Source organism: Canis aureus, chromosome 23 (genome assembly GCF_053574225.1).
Source record: "Canis aureus isolate CA01 chromosome 23, VMU_Caureus_v.1.0, whole genome shotgun sequence".
Classification (NCBI taxonomy): domain Eukaryota; kingdom Metazoa; phylum Chordata; class Mammalia; order Carnivora; family Canidae; genus Canis; species Canis aureus.
Window position 1 is genome coordinate 41,259,093 of NC_135633.1, and position 20,514 is coordinate 41,279,606.

General features: G+C 38.2%; 1 protein-coding gene across 1 annotated transcript; it reads left to right on the forward strand.

The window, feature by feature from the left end:
• The first annotated feature begins 4,949 nt into the window (after positions 1 to 4,949).
• On the forward strand, positions 4,950 to 13,468 carry LOC144295495 (tripartite motif-containing protein 64-like). Its single transcript, XM_077867875.1, has 7 exons — positions 4,950 to 5,303; positions 6,916 to 7,330; positions 8,093 to 8,188; positions 8,859 to 9,089; positions 9,896 to 9,918; positions 11,266 to 11,363; positions 12,756 to 13,468. Exons 2-7 carry the CDS (start codon positions 6,920 to 6,922, stop codon positions 13,247 to 13,249), a joined length of 1,353 nt encoding a protein of 450 aa, XP_077724001.1. The 5' UTR covers positions 4,950 to 5,303; positions 6,916 to 6,919; the 3' UTR covers positions 13,250 to 13,468.
• Positions 13,469 to 20,514: the final 7,046 nt, after the last annotated feature.

Consider the following 20,514-nt stretch of genomic DNA (forward strand, 5'->3'; position numbering starts at 1 on the left):
ATCCCGAAAGGACAGATTTCTAATAGAACTCACAGCTTTTAATTTATATCAGAAAATATTTATTTTTAATTGCCTTTTCAGAAAAATATCCTCCACCTAAAAAAAAAATTCATGATCAGCATAGAGAATTTTGGTAGAGCACAGAGGATGTTTAGGGCAAGGAGACTACTCTGTGTGATGCTATAATGATGAGTCATTTTATTATAAATGACCCAAACACACAGAATGTACAGTACTGAGTGAACCCATAGGTAAGGGTTGGACTGTGGACTCTGGGTGACAACGATATGTCATATGTAGGTTCATCAATTGTAACAAATGCACCATTCTGCTGAGAGATGTTGATAATGGGAGCGATAGTGCATGTGTAGGGGCAAAGAGTACATGGAAAATCTCCACACTGTCCCCTTAGTTTTGCTGTGAACCTAAAATTGCTCTAAAAACTAGTTTCTTTTTAAAAAAAATTCATGCAAGAGTCCTGTTGTAGTTAACGTATTTTGACTTTAGAATCGTCTCTGAAAAGCATATGTGAAGTCATCCTATGTGGGCTTGAAAATGTAAAATCAAATGACATCAAACACACTGATCTAATTATCTACCACCATCAGGTAGATTTGTTGATGTTTCCCTAAGAGATTAGGTGATTATGTAAATCCAACCAGAATAGCCTGAACTTGTGTTTACAGCTACAATAACCTAATCTTCTAGTAAAAGTGTAACACGTGGGACGTGGGGAGGGCTCGAGGGAGAGAATCTCAAGCAGGCTCCAAACTCCGCATGGAGTCCGACTCGGGGCTCAATCTCAAGACCCTGAGATCATGACCTGAGCTGCAACCAAGAGTTGGCTGCTCAACCAACCTAACCAACCTCCAAACCAACCTGATTTATTTTTAAATCAGTTAGCAGTCCTAGTTAGCAGTACTTGCATCCCAGATATATCAGAAAATGTACTATAATACACTATGTTCTGAAGGGACCTATGCTATAAAATACTTTCAAACGTTCATTTGAGATCCAGTTCTAACAATGCTTGTAGCTGCTGCATTTGGGTTCTTGCTATACAGCATTACTGTTAACGGCAAGCTGATACCTGGCTTTACAGGCTGAGTTGATCCTAAATATTCCGGCCAAAAGTTGTCCCTATTGGTTGAAAAGCAGATGACCAAGTTGGCCTAATTTAGGCTGTTTTTCCCATATAAATGTTCACATCTATTTCTAATTGCCCATGTAATACTGACCACAGTTTTATAACTTCTTGATCACCTTCTGGTGAAAAGACTCACCAACTCTTCCCACCAACCACACCGATGTCAACATTGGAATTTATTAGTGTTTGTTAGTAGCAAAGTTGGGCTGTACCACCCATGATTTTCAGGTGCCAGAATCTGGTGAACCTGACACCAGTCATGTTACAATCCATGTTACAGTCCAGATGGATGTGTTATTGCCTGGGCCTTGGCTTCTCACAGTATCCACCCCCTATCCTGGCCCTGCCATGTGACGTGAATGAGCTGAATGTCCTTTTTAACCTTCCCAGTGCAAACTATTCTTTGTGGGAATCTCTAAACATAATAAATTATTAATGTTCTTTTGAAATTATTATTTGGTCTGTTTTTTATTTCCAAAGGGCCTGATATTTGTGATATTAGCATTTCCTTAGCATAACAAAAGATACTGGCTCTCAACAATCTATTTTTAGACTTATATTCCTATTGGGTTTTTATCAAGCTAAACCCATAAAGCTTGGTGAATCCACATCTGGCAAATGTTCAAAAATTAGTTCATGGCAAGTAGGAGATATATTCTACTTTTTGGCAGGCTCAGTGTTGGCTACAGCAGGGAACTCAAGCTTTCTTAATCAATGTTTTTCAGGGGGCTCTTCCCACAGAAAGGTGAGGGATGTCAGGTTCAGTCAGCTGCTCTTTGTTTTCTTCCCCAGTTGTGCACAGCAGATTTCCCTTGTACTCGAGATGCTAGGACTTTCTTTATTTCTCTCTATATACATGCCTTCACCTTTCTACTAACTTAGAGTCTCCAGATTCTAGGGGTTTTGCCTAATTTACTTTTGAAAATTAGATTTGCGGAAAGGGAATTGAGAAGTTGCTATGGTGCTCAGTAAAACTTACGAAGAATAGCAACTGTTTAATTACTATATTTATTACTTGAGATAGGGATGAGATCACAGAGCCTAGTTTAGAGAACTTTTATATAAAGAAATCTCAAATTCTGGAAATGATGGTGCAAGCAAATGGTTGACAAATCCCTATATAGAAGAGCACCATTTAACAGCATTATAGAGGGTATCCTGTACACATAACTATTTAATTTTTACTGAAAAAATGAGAATACTAGAATCTCCTTCCTCTCTATACTTATGTAGATGACATGCAACCTGTTAAGAAATGTTTGAGGCAATTTACCCAGAATTAAAATTTCTGGAAAAGTCCTCATATACATATCTATATATATATCTATATATATATGTTACTAACATATACCCTAATGGTATATAATAGTATATACTAAGTAATACTTAATTTCCTTAAAATACATTTTGAAGCATAATTGCTGGTCAAATGATGCTTCTGAAACTTTTATTAATTTATAAACCAATGCATTCAGGAAGAGGCCAAATATTTTACCGCTTCCTAGGATATCTAGCTTTTATGGCTTTTATCTTTAATTTTTCAACTTGATAACTTTTAAAAGGTGATTTTTATCTAAATTTTCACTTTTTAAATTTCTAGTAAGGTTAGATTATTTTCAAATGTTTATAAAAATAGACCCTAAATCCCTAAGCATTAGGTCATTTAGTGAGACAACTTTGGTACATAAGCAGTGATGACTTGTTGAACTGTGATAGGTATCAAAATATAGGTAGTATGGCAGTTCTGTTAAAAATAATTTTCTACAGCATGCACAGCATGGTGACTATAGTTAATAATACTGTGTTGCAAATTTGAAAGTTGATAAAAGAGATCTTAAAAGTTCTTGTCATGAGGGGCACCTGGATGGCTCAGTGGTTGAGCATCTGTCTTTGGCTCAGGTGGTGATCCCAGGGTCCTGGGATCGAGTCCTGGGTGGGCTCCCCAAAGGGAGGCTGCCTATCCCTCTGCCAATGTCTCTGCCTCTTTTTCTGTATTGTCCATGAATAAAAAAATAAATAAATCTTTTTTAAAAAGTTCTCACCATGAAATGGATAAAGAAGATATTGTATAAATATATATGGGATATTACTCTGTCATCAAAGAGAATGAAATCTTGCCATTTGCAACAATGTGGATGGAGCTAGAATGTATTATGTTAAGCAAAATAGGTCTGTCAGAGAAAGACAAATATCATATGATCTCACTCATGTGGAATTTAAGAAACAAAACAGATGAACATATGGGAAGGAAAAAAAAAGAGATACAGGGAAGCAAACCACCAGAGATTCTTAACTGTGAACAACAAATTGAGGGTTGCTGGAGGGAGATAGGGGAGGGGATAGGTTATGGTGATGGGGATTAAGGAAGTCATGTGTGATGAGCACTGGTCATTATATGTAGGTGATGAATCACTAAATTCTTCTGAAGTCAGTATTACACTATATGTTAACCAATTAGAATTTAAATAAAAATTTGAAACAAAAAAAGTTCTCACTATGAGAAAAAATTTTGTAACTATGTATGTTGCTGGATGTTAACTATTCATTTTGTAATATATATAAACATCAAATCATATGGTAACACTTGGAACTAATATAATGTTATATGTCAATTATACTTTGATTAAAAATAATTTTCTGTGCGCATTTCATTAAAGATAATTGTGCACATAATTTTTGTGTAGATAAGTATTATCACATATAATATAATACAAGCACATACATGGACATATATCTCATATATATAAAGAATCTGGTTTAAAATTATTTGCCAAGATACAAGAATCTGCAAAATAGATTTTATTTTATTTTTTAAGATTTTATTTATTTATTCATGAGACACACACAGAGAGAGAGAGAGAGAGAGAAAGAGAGGGAGAGAGAGAGAGGCAGAGGGAGAAACAGGCTCCATGCGGGAAGCCCGATGTGGGACCCAATCCCAGGACTCCAGAATCACACCCTGGGCAGGAGGCAGGCGCAATACCGCTGAGCCACCCAGGATCCCCAATAGATTTTATTTTTACATGAACCAGTCATTTCAAAATAGTCATCAAATATTGACGGTAAGAAAAACTAGCTAATGTATATATACAACTATATAAAACTAGCAGAGTTATATATACAATTATTTAAAACCCAATTAAGTGCCTAGATGCACTTTTTCATTCTTATCTCTTATTTTACTTTTTTAAAGATTTTATTTATTTTAGAGAGACAAGGGTGCATGCATGAGTGGGGGAAGAGGAAGAGAGAGAGAGAAGGAATCCCAAGCCAACTCGGTACTTAGTGTAGAGTCCTGCAGGGCTTGATCCTATGACCCTGAGATCATGACCTGAGCTGATATGAGAGTCAGACACTTAACCAACTGAGCTTTTTATTTTTTATGAGAAAGTCGCACAATATAGATATGTGGGTTTTTCTATTTAATGTTTATTGTCTTGACATACTCAGATAAACAATAGTTAGAGCTTAACTAGCAATTATAAATTTAAAAAGGAGAGTAACAGGGAACCTGGGTGGTTCAATCGGTTAAATGTCTGCCTGAGGCTCAGGCCATGATCCTGGGTCCTGGAATCAAGCCCCACTTCATAAATGGGGGAGGGGGGGGTCCCTGCTCAGTAGGGAGTCTGCTTCTCCCTCCCCCCCTCCCCCTCCCTCGACTCTTGCTCTCTCTCTCTCTCTTAGATAAATAAAATATTTTAAAATATAAATAAAGAGTAAGAAAACAAATTTTAAAAATTGTGAGTTTAAAGCTTGTTGAGTAAAAAATCACTTAATGAAGCAATTGCTTCAGTTAAAGTGTCTTTTTGAATGACCTGTGTGAAGTCAACTTCTTCCATCATCTCCCAAAGCAAGTCCAGATCGTGAGGGCATTAGCGCTCACGTGTTGTTCTCTATAAACTCTAAGTAGCCATTTTAATACCTTCCCACTTAACCTAATCAGCCACTTCCGCTTCTTTTTGAAGACAACAGCCAATCTCAAGAAGTAGGTGTGACCTTAGGGAAGCCTCATCATATAAAAAGCGCATTCATCCAGGGAGGACTTCTTCCCTGGGATAGACTGAACTTGCAGCTGCCAGGCTTTGGAGAGCAGAGTCCCTACTGACCCCTGAGATCGACAGACCTTCCAAACCTTCCAAACCTTCCACACAGGCCAGTGAGTATGGAATTTACAGTGAATATCTTCATACCTACTTTCTCTTATACAAATACTTTCAATTTAGCTGTGTCTTGCTTGGGTCTTGCCCCAGCAAAGAAATAGTTTTCCTAGTTATTTAAAATGGCGTCAATATTTAAAATATCTGTAATTAGAGCATTTTTAATATACTAATATTTGTTATATTGAGTTGATTGTTTTTTATTCTATTACCTTTTGTGTTGCTAAAAAATTTTTTTAGGTCCTAGACATTTCTGCAGATTTTTAAAAAAGATTTTATTTATTTATTTATTTAGTTAGTTAGTTATTTGAAAGAGAGAAAGAATGAGAGAAAGCAGGAGGAGAAGCAGAGTGAGATGGATGAGCAAACCCCATGCTGAGTGTGTAGCTTGATGGGGGCTTGATCCTAAGATTCTGAGACCATGACTTGAGCCAAAATCAATAGTTGTGGAGGCTTAACTGACTGAGCCACCTTGGCACCATGAGATTTCTGCAGTTTTTATGCAGTTATGAAACCCATAAAGTGCCTGAAATATTCAACATAATGTATGCATGTAATAGTCTCTACACCCATCAACCTAAGTTTAGTGTGCTGAATGAATTAGAAAACTTGTTGTAAAAGTCTATTTACTATCCCTCCCCCTTCAGTTTGCAAACTATTTGAAAAGTGTTCAAAATAGAGCCAACAAACCGGTAAGGACTCCCAAGAAGTGGCGTTGGTCACCACAGGGAAATATGAAAAAGATGAATTGATCATGCTCCATTTAACTGCATCTCTGTATTCAGTGCAGTAAGGAAATCCCAGTGCTTATTCTCTTTTTTGTTTGAAAAAAAAAAAAAAAGATTAGTTGTTGCTAATTAGCACTGTAGCTTGAACATTCACCAGTTCAAGATATGAAGATGCTCCGAGGATCTGAATTGACTCTAGGAAAAATTATTTCCCGAACTAGAGACAAAAGACAATTTTTATACTTTATTTCCTGAAAGGAAGAGTTTTGTTATTAAAGTTAGAAGCATAAATTCAACTGACTATAGTTTCAGAAGTCAAAGGTGAAGTTAACACTGATCAAGTTAAACAAATTTAAATTAATAAATTTTATTTATCTTTAGAAGAGAGCACTTGTCAGTTTGGAGACAGGATGCATAGAGGCTATTAACATAAAGATAAAGTCCGTGTGTGTGTGTGTGTGTGTGTGTGTGTGTGTGTGTGTGTGTTGAAGTTGTGGCCTTATGGAGCTAGAGGGAGAGCTTGAGATTTTATATGTGCTTCTGGACTGATCAGCTAAGAAATGTAATTCTGAAATCATCCTAACTTTGACTCTCTCCCCAATCTTTAAGTTTGTCCATGTAGTTTAAATCTGATTGAGAACATGGTCTATTTGAAACAAAAAGGATGGTGAAGATGCTCTTGTCCCATTTTCTCATTTGTTTCACAGCATCAGCCTAAGCTTCTATACTTACCATGCCTCATTTGTATTGGGGTTAAATTGGTAGGTAATTAGATAGAGTTCAAGCAGACAAGCTTTAGTCTAAATAGGCTTTTTTCTTTTCCTTATTGGGGCAGAAGAATGACTTTCTCTTTTTCTTCTGTTTTTTTTTTTTTAATTTACAGAAACATGGATTTGGACACCTTGCAAGCCTTTCAGAATGAACTCATCTGCTCCATCTGTATGAACTACTACTTGGATCCTGTCACCATTGACTGTGGGCACAGCTTTTGCAGTCCCTGCCTGCGCCTCTGCTGGGAGGAAGCCCAAACCCCAATGTATTGCCCTGAATGCAGGGGAATTTCACAGAAGTCAGATTTCAAAACGAATATTACACTCAAGAAGCTGGCTTCCCTTGCCAGACATGCCAGAGCTTACCATGTCAACAGCTTCGTGGAGCAGATCTGTGTGGTGCACAAAGAATCAAAGGGGCTCTTCTGTGAGGCTGACAAGCGCCTGCTCTGCGTGTCCTGCTCTGAATCACCAGAACACGTGGCTCATAGCCACTGTTCAGTACAGTGGGCTGCTGAGGAACACAGGGTAAGTGAAGCCTCTAAAGCAATTTGGAATCTTCTAGGCTTCTAAATCTGAGAGAAAGATGAAGAAAGTGATGAGGAAGTTGATGTGAGTGGTAATGGCAGAGAAGGTGATTTTTCAATAGAAACACCAAGATGTACATGCGTCCTTTCAATGCTGTTGACCAATTTTTAAAATATTTTATTTATTTATTTGAGAAAGAGTATAAGTGAGGAGGAAAGGGAAAAGCAGGCTCCCCCTGAGCAGAAAGCCCAACATGGGGCTCGATCTCAAGTTCCTGGAATCACAACCTGAGCTGAAGGCAGAAGCTTAACAGACTGAGCCACCCAGACACCCTGCTGTTGACCAATTTTGATGTTATAATCATAGCTATGTTGAGCCTCTAGCAAGTAGCCTCAAGCATGTCCTTAGAAACATTGTCCAAATATGTGCAGATGATGCCATTGTGGAGCAGGTGGCCAGTACCAGGAACAGTGGCTTCTGATGCAAGCTTGATTCCTTCATAGTCAGGTTATATAAAATTCTGAGCACTAATTTATCAGGAAATGGATTATATTATCTACAGAGTGCCCGCAAATCTCTACTATGTTTGTCATCTCTGATTTCCCAAATGTTGGAATCAAATTAGATTAATGGAAAGAAATCTGACCACTCCATGGTAACTCAAGATTACAGTTTTCTCAGCCACTACCTTTTCCCATAGGTAAGGAAATGAGATCTATAATATCATTTTCTGTGTTGTTAAAGCTCACGGTTATCTTGCAGGAGAAACTTCTGAAGAGAATGGGCTCTTTATGGAATATGACTCAGGAAATGCAAAACAATCTGAATCAAGAAGTTAGCAAAATAGAGTCATTTGAGGTAAGAATGAAAATGTTCTGTTCTTATGCAGATTGATATAATGCTAGTTGAGACTTTTAGCTTAATTTAAGTTACAAAATAAAGATAATGTTTTTTTTTCCAGGAAAAAGTAGTAGTTTCAAATGATATATCAGTAATCACAAATATACAGGCCAATAAAAGCTGGTGCCAAGAATGCTAGCATATGAGTTAACTAGGCTATGATAGGTCCAACCTTGAAAGTTTGGATGGACCTTTTCAGACACTGAGTTTAAGAAAACATCATCATACATTTGATGTGAAACAGAGGAGAGCAATAGGATAGTACCTAGAGGAAAGGTAGAGAATCATTTAAAAATCTATAAAATATGGTATATACAAAAATATTTTTAAATTTTTAGAAAAATCAGGCAAAAGAACAAAAGAAAAAAAGAGGTTCCAGGAAGAAAGGAAATAATTAACAGAGCATCACAGAGAGACAGATACTGGGACTCCTTAGAGGGCTTGATTCAAACAGGAAAGGAGTCTAAGAACATAGAGACAGGGTGGTCAGAAAGGACCAGCAAATATCCAAGACACTTGGAGATGTGAGGCACAAAGTTTGTCAAGCACTTTCTTGATGACACTAAGGAAATAGTACTCTCTGTTGAGAGTGAGGATATGTAACCCTTTACATCTACTATCTCTTCAGGACTATGTGGCCTTAAGGAAGGTGATGATCAAAGCAGAATATCAGAAGATTCATCTATTTCTCCATGAGGAAGAACAACTCCATCTGGAGACAGTGGCGAAAGAAGCAAAGGAGATTTTCCGACAACTCAAGGAAAGTGAATTCAGAATGACCCAACAGAAAGAGAGCCTGAAAGAGATGTACAGAGAGCTGACTGACATGTGCCACAAGCCTGACATGGAGCTACTCCAGGTGAGAAGGGAGAGTCCATCCTCAGAGGCAGGAATGCTTTTTTGGGCAATGTTGCCTTGACATTGAAAATGTTGCCCACATATACCGTTACTCTCAGCTAAGTGATAATGCTCATTGACTTGCATCATTGTTTCTCCAACCATTTATTTCCTCATATCCTGGTAATCTTCGGGAGATTTTTTGCTCATCTTTTAGTAACGCCTAGGATAAAATTATCGCTGTGTAATCAGGAGTACTAACCACGCAGATAAACTATCCAAAATCAGAAAAAAAACCTGTAAGCAAAGGAAGGTCAGCTTTGTTGCAGTAATCCTCCATTTATGTTTCCTAATCCAGTGTCACTCTCTGTTCTACCCCCGCCCTCCGCCCCAGAAGTAACTTGCCGAAGATACTGAGATTTTATCTTTTGCTTAAGCAAGAATTGTAGAATTTGGTAATCAATTTCAATGTACTCTACAATTTTTTTTTATATCTAAGTTCTCTGTTTTGCTTTCATTGTTATCATAAATGTCAGATTTCTTCTTAGGAATACGATGGGCAATGAGTGAAGTGAAAACCTAAATCATAATGCATCACTACACATCCCTAACCTCCAAACCTACCTTCCTAACCTCCCTCCTTCCTTAATACATCCTGAGGAAGCCTGTCATGCTCTAGTGTAGGTTCTATTATGAAGGTAGTTTCTGATTGTTCTTTAGAGGAGAATAAGGGAAATATACATTATTTAAACGAACAAGAATACTAGAGAAGATACAAAAGAATAAAACCCTCATGATTAATGTTACTTTTTTTTTTTTTCCTTGCAGGACTTGGGAAATGTATTGCAAAGGTGAGTTTGCCCTAATAAATTCTGATTGCTGATGAAGTCTTTTGTTGATAAAGTGGATGTACATGTTTTGACCTCTTAACATCATTCTTTGTGGCTACTTTCTGTTTGTTGTTGTAGTTTTTTAGAAAGATTTATTTATTTTAGAGAGAGAGAGAGAGAGAGAGAGAGCAGGGGATGGGGCAGAAGGAGAGAGAATCTTAAGTAGACTTCCTGCTGAGCATGGAGCCTGCCTTGGGGCTGGAAACTGGGACCCTGAGATCATGACCTGAGTGGAAATCAGGAGTCAGACACTTAACCAACTATGCTACCCCAGGCACTCCTACTTTCTATGTGTTTTAAAAGAAGCCCGAAGACCTTGGTCTCAGAAGTTTTCTTCTTACGTGGCTGGATTCAAATATACTTAAAAACCACATGATATTCTGGGGTTTGTTCCATCCACTCCCCTTTCCCCCATCCTCTCCAGCCTCATCACAAGAAATCTTGCTGAAGGAATCTTTCTAAGATGTCACAGAAGAGGTCCCTACCCTAGAGACTTGGATGTGAAAAAGACAGGAAAGAGGGAGATTCCCTAAGAATAGGGAAAGGGTCATGATTTTGTTCCCAGCAGTAGAAACAGGACATCTATGAGATAGGCAAGGCCTCAGAGGGGATGGCTTCCTGGTGCTCACTGGGGGTTCAGGCCCTCAGGACCAGGCTGTCAGGCTGGAATTAGAATCTCTTGCTGGATAGAAAAGAGTAAAGCTGCATGATTCAGTGGGCTTTCCTGAATATATCATTGGCGACTACTTGCACACTGCAATCCCAAAGGCTTGAGCTGAACATGCTGCTCTCTGTAAGACCCCAAGGATCTTTGCTTTACCTGAGGTTGGAGCAAAGGGAAGGGAAGGGATGATTCTCAGTGATTTTAGAAATGGAATAATATCTGAGAAGAAGGGGGAAGTTGGAAGAATTCAATAGAATTGAAATTTAGAAAAACAGTCACATTTCTTATATCCCCAAGGGTGTAGAATATAATGTATACCCAATTAACTAAAATGAGAGAATTCTGATGAAAACTCCTTGAATAGGGATCCCTGGGTGGCGCAGTGGTTTAGCGCCTGCCTTTGGCCCAGGGCGGGATCCTGGAGACCCGGGGTCGAATCCCACGTCGGGCTCCCGGTGCATGGAGCCTGCTTCTCCCTCTGCCTATGTCTCTGCCTCTCTCTCTCTCTCTGTGACTATCATAAATAAATAAAAATTAAAATAATAATAATAAAAAAGAAAACTCCTTGAATAAAAACTGAATTTTTTTAATGGTTGTGTGATTGACCTTTGGCTCGGAAATATAACTGATGTCATTCTATACAGGACTGAATTGGTGGAGGTACAAAAGCCTCAGCCAGTGAACCCAGAGCTCACTCCACAGAGCATCACGGGAATCCTAGATATACTGAACAACTTCAGAGGTAAGAGACAGCGCTTTGGCAATCAGGCCTCCATATCCTTGGTTCTTGGAAATGAGCCTACTTCCCTTTTAATTTTATTTTTTCCTAAAAATAAATTATTTTTTCCTGATATGAAGGTAATATATGACTTTCCAAAATTATTATCTCTTTTCTCTTAATAGTCATATTACAATATAAAAAAAAATAGTCATATTACAATGACCAAGACTAGGGCAGCCCCAGTGGCCCAGCAGTTTAGCGCCACCTTCAGCCCAGGGTGTGATCCTGGAGTCCCAGGATCAAGTCCCAAGTCAGGCTCCCTGCATGGAGCCTGCTTCTCCCTCTGCCTTTGTCTCTGCCTCTCTCTCTTTCTGTGTCAGTCATATATAAGTAAATAAAATCTTAAAAAAAAAAACAATGACCAAGACTAAATTTTCCAACTTATACTTTGCCAAAAATGCAAAGCATGACATATATTTTTAGTTACACCTGACAGAAATAGGGCAAGAGAAAAGCAATCAGGTTGGTCATGTGGTTAGGAAGAGATAGAATATTTAGTTCTCAGAGTAGCAAACAATATTTGTATATTTATTTGGTTTATTCTACTCTTGAAAGTTTTGGGTGTGGCATTGGTGGTTGTTAAATTGTTTCATATTTGAGTGCATTTATCATGCATTGTTCAAAGAACAGTTATTACTTATAAACTCAGAAAGTTTTGATGGAGAAAGACCAAAATTGCCATTGGCAGAATAATTTTAATGTTATTAGATCAATCTCAAAACCACTGAAAAGGCAAGGGATATGTGAACAGGGCTCAACCATAGTAGGCCTACAGTAGAGAGCAAGTCTAGACAGCAGAGAACTGATACTGGGATTCCACTGAATCTGGGGTGTGAACAGATAATGTAAAACCAGAACATTCTTTTCAGAAGTTCTAAATTTTGCATATGTGGATTTCTATCAAATTTTTGACATTTGAAAAATGTAACAGGTACTAGTTATATCCCAGGGAAGACCCACATAATAGCTAAGTGCTATTTATTAAATAGTATTAAAGACAAAAAACACAAGAAGAGTTTTTCTAAAATAAAGAAAAAAGTAAAGTAAAAGAAAGAAACCTAGGTGTGTCCTGAAATAAATTATCCAGATTGACAGTCATTGACTGCTTCCCAGTTCACAATATGTCTGGATGCTTTCCTTTTTCTGTATGATTGAAGGGTTTCTGTGTGCTAGAGATAGAGAGGTAGTAACAACTCTTGTTCTTCATAGACAGTTCAGAGTCTGAACTCTCTTTACTCTGTTTTGTGTTTCCCTGGAGGAGGGGTAATGAAGGGTGTAGCTGGTGGGTAGGGAGCCCCTGGCCCTCAGGACATGGAAATCCCATTTGCTGACCTCAGTTTTGCCTCTCCGCAGTGGATAATGTTCTGATTCAGGAAGCCACCAATCAGTACATGCGCTTTTCTAAGGAGCCTGGAAGTACATTGCCTGGAGTCACCCAACGAGACATATCTGGAGAGCCCCAGGGTACTGAGAGCTGTGCAGCCCCAGGACCTCAGGTCTTCACCTGTGGTAGGCATTACTGGGAGGTGGACCTCACATACTCACCAAGCTGGATCCTGGGAGTCTGTAAAGATTCCTCTACCAGCGATGCTGATGCTGTTTTTCACCCTGAAGAAGCATTTCTTCTGTTTTCTCTGAAGATAAACAATCGTTATAGTCTTTCCACCAACTCCCCAACCCTAATCCAGTTTGTGAAAAGGCCTCTGGGTCGGATTGGAGTGTTTCTGGATTACGACAATGGAACTGTGAGCTTCTATGATGTTTCCAAAGGTTCCCTCATATATAGTTTCCCTCCTTCCCCCTTCTCTTTCCCTCTGAAGCCTTTCCTTTGCTTTGGTGCCCCCTGAAAAATCAAGTTTCATGAGCATTTGATGAATTCCCATGTCTGAGGGACTTCCTGTCCTGAAACTTTTTCACAGGGGGTAACAAGAGAATACCATCTTGGAGCATGCTGTGACTTAAGAGACAGAACTGTTATATGTTTGTAAAATGGCATAACCATGTTGAATGTATACATTTGTTTATTAAATTTTCTTTTAATAAAGTTGTTTATATTTTTTGGAGCATTTTCTGGAATAGAGTCAATGCCTTTTCTTCTTTATTAACAGTTTTAGTGAGATGAAATCTGCATACCATTAAAGTCATTCCTTTAAAGTACATAATTTAGTGGTTTTTGGTAATGTCTAAAGAATTGTGCAACTATCATAACTATTTTACTCCCAGGACATTTCCATCACTTCCAAAAGAAACAAGAACCCATTAATACTTACTCCCTGATCACACTCCCTCATTCTTCCTCAACCCTCAACTCTCTTTAGAGTTTTTATGGATTTTTGTCTATTATATATACTTCATGCAAATTGAATCACAGAATGTGTGACTCTTTGTATTTGGTTTCTCTCACTTAGCATAGTGTTTCCAAGGCTCCTCTGCATTGTGAGCAATGTGTTTTATTTGTATATTTGAACCAGATTGGAGTAGAAGAAATGCAGTGGTATGCATCTCAGTTTAGTAAGCAAAAGAAGTGGTGCTTATTAGTTTTCTCTTTAAGTCTGACCTAGTTGAATAGATTCAAGTATCTGCAATTATCATTTCTCTAACCCCTAGTCACTCATCACATCTGGGCTGAAACAAGAGCTTTTTAAGGAAGTCCTTCTGACTCCACAGACCAGGAGTGCAAGTGAAAGCCTCACTTAGGACCAGTTAGGGGATGGGGTAATCTGATCTAACAAGAACCTTCAAATTTCAATGAGTTCACAGATGTGTTCCTCTTGCATGGCTGCCCAAATATGAGAGGAGGTCAAGAGGAAAACTGACATACTCATTCAACAACTATCTATTATCTATGTGTCTGTAAAATTCCAATTTGCTGCCATGTCCCATCCAGCAGGAAAGCTGCAAAAAATATCTGGGGCAAAGTGATCTGACTTTAAGGAAATGAGCTGGTGTTTTCCACAGCACTTCTGTTCCCTTCCTATTGATTCACAATTAGCCATATAGCACATTAAGCTACAAAAAATATCCGAGAATTCTGAATACAGAGCACAAAGGAGATTTATTTTCATTGTTTCAAAAGAGAAAAATGAAATGACTGGCACAGTAGAAGAAATCCCAAGAGGTTGTGATCAGTGAGAAACAGGGAGCCTCGGGATCCCTGGGTGGCACAGCGGTTTGGCGCCTGCCTTTGGCCCAGGGCGCGATCCTGGAGACCCAGGATCGAGTCCCACGTCGGGCTCCCGGTGCATGGAGCCTGCTTCTCCCTCTGCCTGCGTCTCTGCCTCTCTCTCTCTCTCTCTCTCTCTGTGTGTGACTATCATAAATAAATAGAAATTTTTAATAAAAAAAAAAAGAAAAAAGAAACAAGGAGCCTCAACAAAAGAGGGTGTTGTTCAAGGTTAGACCAGGTCTCAGTGTTCAAGAGGAATACTCTGCTTTTCACCATTGTCAAAGTGCCAAGCGTTTATCTATTCTAAGCCTGGCTAACTGAGAGCTATGTAGCCGGAGCATCTTACTTATCTTTACACCCCTAAATGGATGACTAAGACAGAAGTGATTCTCCAAATTTTGAAAATAGTTATCAGAAATGTTCCATTGTTCTTTCAGTCTAGCACACTGATTCTCTAAGTTAGCTTTCTCTCTTCTGTATTTCATGTAGCACTGCATTGATGAGTAGAGAGAACCGTTATTGCTAGCTGCTTTCTGACTCGATGCCTCTTTCCAAGTGATCTCAAATTGTATAATGTTACCTGCTGGAGCTTGAGTCTAGCCTCCTCTTCTATTCTTCCCTGTGGTTCCTGAGTTTTTTTAATCAAATGCTAAAGTTTTACTGAGTAACAGCAAATGTATCCTAAGTTTGGTAATCTTAATTTTTCTTCCTTTTCAAAGAAACTTAGCATTCTTCTTACTTACCTTAGATTTCCTTGTACATACAGGCAGAATTGGCTACTTTACTTTTATTTTTTAAAAATATTGTATTTATTTATTCATGAGAGAGAGAGAGCGAGGCAGAGGCAGAGGGAGAAGCAGGGAGCCTGATGTGAGACTCGATCCCAGGTCTCCAGGATCAGGCCCTGCGCTGAAGGCGGCACTAAACCGCTGAGCCACCCAGGCTGAGAATTGGCTACTTTAAAGACATTCAGCATTTGCGTATCATTTTTGAAGACAGGGAGAGTTTGTGTTTCTATTTGGAAATTTTCTCAGCCACCACATCACAAGTATCTTATACTTGGTACTCCTGACATATTTATCACATTCACTCCCTCCACCTTTCAGGTTTGAATACTTATATTAGAATCAATATAACCTAGAACTTATAATTGAAATGAAATCAAGGTGAAGCCACTACAAAACATTGCAATTATTATACTTAAAATCTGGGACTTCCTTGGTTTCTCATCTGCAAAAATAAGATATTTATTTCTTTACGTGGCCACATTTTTATATAGCTAGAATTTTTATTATTTCATAAAACAAAAAGTAAAAATTGACATGGAAGAGAATGTGGAAAGAAAATGATCTTATGAAGTTGAGACACATAGCCTTGACTACCACTTTCTTTATTTCTGTGCTGGATTTAGGAGACCTGTAGAAAGGTAATTTTGTTCTTGCATTCTAGACAAAAACCAGCGAGGATTGGGACAGAGATCAGATTGTTTTTGCTGATTTAAGAGAATCCTAACAAAACATCTTATTTGGGAGGCTTTCTTAAAAAGTGAGATGTAGAGCAGCCCCGGTGGCCCAGTGGTTTAGTGCCGCCTTTGGCCCAGAGCCTGATCCTGGAGACCTGGGATGGAGTCCCGCATCGGGCTCCCTGCATGGAGCCTGCTTCTCCCTCTGCCTATGTCTCTGCCTCTCTCTCGCTCCCTGTGCCTCTCATGAATAAATAAATAAAATCTTAAAAAAAAAAAAGTGAGATGAAGCCTTTTCTCTCTTTTTTAATGTAGTTAACACATACGTTATATTAGTTTCAGATGTGCAACATAGTGATTCAAAAACTCCCTGCATTAGGCTGTGCTTACCACAAGGGTAGCTTGGTACCATATAGGTACCATCAGTACCTATATGACCTTTGTACGGTATCACTGGCTGTATTCCCTGTGCTGTACTTTTTATCTCCATGACTTATTCATTCCATAACTGGAAGTTAGCCTTTTTTCTTTATAACTGTAATTGTATCTTCACAATTAACAGATGAGTTGGTGCTGCTACTCATGCCCAGACCTGCTATATCAGGCAGAGCTTGTTGTCTTATTCCTATAATTCTAGAAAAGAGAGAGACAATTACAAGCAGACTCTAAGAAATTTTTTTTAAAAGATTTATTTATTTGAAAGAGAGAGAGAGAAGGAGGAGGGGCAGAGGGAAAGAATCTTCAAGCAGACTCCCCTCTGAGTGCAGAGTTCGACATGGGGCTCCATCTCATAACCCTTTTACCGAAATTCCTTCCTTGTCAGGAATTATTTTTATGAGTATGTCAACAATTTTCAATTTTCTGTATGTTTTGTAATATACAAGCCTTCATAGTCAAAGAAAAATATTTGCAAAACAGTGGGCAAATAAAAGTACATAGAAAATAACATAATGCAAATCAATAGATAAAGACTAATTACCTATTAGAAAAAATAGGCAAATATGATGAGAATTCATAAATGAAGAATCCCAAGTGAATCCATACCACACAAGTAATGGGAGGAGAATGCGTTATTAGGCACTTATGGTATTTCCATTTTCCCATTAGTTTGATAAATAAAATGTTTAGGTATTAAATTTAAATAATAAAAATGCTGATAATATTTAGGGTTAACTACATTATAAAATAAAGAGAATTTCCACAAACTGGTATGCTATTTTAGTAGACAATTTAGTATCTATCCTGTGAAGTAACTCTCCATTCCTTTTCAACTACTTTTATTAAACACTAAAGAGCACAAGGAAGCACGTGATATTCACTAAAGCATTTTTTAATAATTTCAGTTATTGGAAATCCTATGAAAGTCTGGTCTGGATTTAGTAACTTAATTGTAAAGAACAAATTAGGGAAGGGGAGAATTAGTAACAACAGGAAGAAATCTGGCAAAGAGTACCTTAACTAAGCAATCAAATTCAGTATCACTACTGATGCCGCATAAATACTTGGCTTGATGTGATGAGTCAGGCATTTTGCCTCTGTGGTCTTCGTAGCTAACAATGGACCTTTAGTCTACAAGGAAAAGACCAATGCACAAAGGAAGAGATATTTTTCCCCAAGAAGTAGAGGTAGTGACAGAAGGAAAATATATTTCTAAGAAATATAAGACAGACTTTCCACCAAAGAATTTCCATCAGAATGACTCAGCCAGAAAGTATTTCCAAGATGATAAAATCCTCATGTTTGAGAGGAGATTATTTTCTCAGTATTATTAACAGAGAAAAGCAGAGGCCTTTGGATGGGACATTATATAAATGTATGTGTGTATATTAAGACCGTGTGTGTGTGTGTGTGTGTAATCTAAGGAGAAGCCAAGCTTTAGGTTAATGATCCTCAAACTGCAGCAAGTGTCAGAATATCTGTTCTAAAGGAATTGTTAAACAGATATTCATGGGTCTCATTCTAAGGGTTCTGATTCAGGAATTTTGAAATGAAGCTCCAGAATTTAGCCTTTCTATTATATCCCTATTTGGTGCTGATGTTGCTAGGCTAGGAACCACAATTTGAACAACACTGCTTTAAGCATGCATTGTACAAACATTCAAAAGTAGTATTAATTCAGAAGGTGTTTAGTGATATTTTCAAGAATTGCTTGATGCTTCTTCAATCTAATCGATGGGAGCAGACTTCTCATGGAATCAAAACCAATGAATAGTTTTAATGCTTTCTGAAGAAAAGTGAGTAGTAACTTTAGGGAAAAAAAGACTTTAGTCATTGGAAAGTATATAAATAGATCATTCTTAGACTACATTTTTTTCTTTTTTTATTATCCTTTGAAGATTTTTTCAGGAGATCAGTGTGAAGCACAGTAAGCTATTATAGTTCAGAAAGTACTGGCCAAGTTCTGAGAGACATGGCCTTAGCGTCAACAGTGGTCTTCTAAAGCAAGTCTTGTTTTCAGAACTCATCTGAGGAGTACCAAATTTCAATTAAAAAGATCACTACATGCCGCTACTTTAAACATTTCTGTCAGTGAGCATCAATATCTGCTGCAATTCTTAAAGGTATTAGTTTACTGTATATCCCTGGTTTTATTAAGATTGTATTTTAGGGACACCTGGGTGGCTCAGTTAGTGAAATGTCTGCTTTCGGCTCAGGTCATGGTTCCAGGGTCCTGGGACTGAGCCCCACATCAGGCTCCCTGCTCATCAGGGGTCTGCTTCTCCCTCTCCCCTATGCTCTATCTCTCCCTCTAGTCCTGTCCTTCCCTCCTCCCCTGCTCATGCTCTCTCTCTAATAAATAAACAAAATCTTTTTTTTTTAAATCACATTTTAAACTCTATTTCTTGTGTGTTTTACTAATTCTTAGCATTGATGTTCATATTGTTCACTTACTGCTTGCCATATGTTCTATTTACTCTGCTAGGTTGTAAGGTCTTGGAGAATAGATGCATCAAAATATGTGTTATTTTTTAATAACCTATGAAATATATCCTCTTCTTAAACACAAAATATCACCTACTGTAGCACTTCCTGCTTACTCAATTTTCTGGAAAATTACTCAGCTATCAAAAAATGAAATCTTACATTTTGCAATGACATGGATGGGACTAGAAGTTATCATACTAAGCAAAATAAGTCAGAGAAAGACAATTTCATATGATTTACTCATATGTGGAATTTAAGAAACAAAACAGAGAAGCATAGAGGAAGGAATTTAAGAAACAAAACAGAGAAGCATAGAGGAAGGAACGGAAAAATAAAACAAGATGAAATCAGAGAGGGACACAAACCATAAGAGACTCTTAATAATATGAAACAAACTGAAGGTTGCTGGAGGGGAGGGTGATGAGGGGATGGGGTACCTGGATGATGGGCATTAAGGAGGGCACATGATGTATTGAGCACTGACCTCTACTTCTGAAACTAATAATACATTATATGTTGATTAATTGAATTCAAATTTAAAAAAATAGTGCTGTTTCTTCACCCTGCTGGCATCACTCAGATATTACTACTCTAGAAAAACAGTGAATTCATTCTAAATCATGAAAAAGAGTTAACGAGGTTAATAAATATCCAGAAGCTTGTGTAGATCTCATAAGAAAGGCTGAAAGAGGGCAGCCCAGGTGGCTCAGGGGTTTAGCGCCGCCTTCAGCCCAGGGCATCATCCTGGAGACACGGGATCGCGTCCCACATCAGGCTCCCTGCATGGAGCCTGCTTCTCCCTCTGCCTGTGTCTCTGCCTCTCTCTCTCTCTCAGTGTCTCTCGTGAATAAATAAAATCTTAAAAAAGAAAAAAAAAGGCTGAAAGTATGCCTAAACTTTAGACACCTTTTGTTTATTAGTTTTTGTTTTTTGGGGTCATCTTTTATACAGTATCATGAAGTGGGTTGGGCAGCCCTGGTGGCGCAGCGGTTTAGCGCCCCCTGCAGCCCACAGCGTGATCCTGGATCCCCGGGGTCGAGTCCCACGTCAGGTTCCCCACATGGAGCCTGCTTCTCCCTCTGCTATGTCTCTGCCTCTCTCTCTCTCGCTCTTTATCTCTCATGAGTAAATAAAACAAAATCTTAAAAACAAAAAAGTGGGTTTCTTTAAAATAAAATGAAAATAGAGAAGGAGCAAACTGTTAAGAGACACTGAACTCTAGGAACAAACCCAGGGTTGCTAGGAGGGAGGTGGGGGGGTGATAGGATATTGAAATAATGGGCATTAAGGAGGGCGCTTGAGTGATGAGCACTGGGTGTTATATGCAACACATGAATCACTAAATTCAACGCTGCTAACTAATAATACAGTATATGTTAACTAAATTGAATTTAAATAAAGTATTTTTTAAAAAGTGGGTTTCTTTCCAGAATATGATGTGGGCTTAATATTCATTAACTCGGTAACCCAGTTACCAGTGTTAATATAGCCAAAGAAAAATTACCCTGATACAGAAGAAAAGTGATTTTTTTTTAAACAGCGCCAGACATTATGGATTA

Excerpts from the sequence above, each read along its gene's own strand:
- LOC144295495 (XM_077867875.1), top strand. The coding sequence starts at position 6,920 with ATGGATTTGGACACCTTGCAAGCCTTTCAGAATGAACTCATCTGCTCC. Across the intron at positions 8,189-8,858 it reads GCAAAATAGAGTCATTTGAG|GACTATGTGGCCTTAAGGAA; the intron begins GTAAGAATGAAA and ends CTATCTCTTCAG. Across the intron at positions 9,919-11,265 it reads TTGGGAAATGTATTGCAAAG|GACTGAATTGGTGGAGGTAC; the intron begins GTGAGTTTGCCC and ends CATTCTATACAG.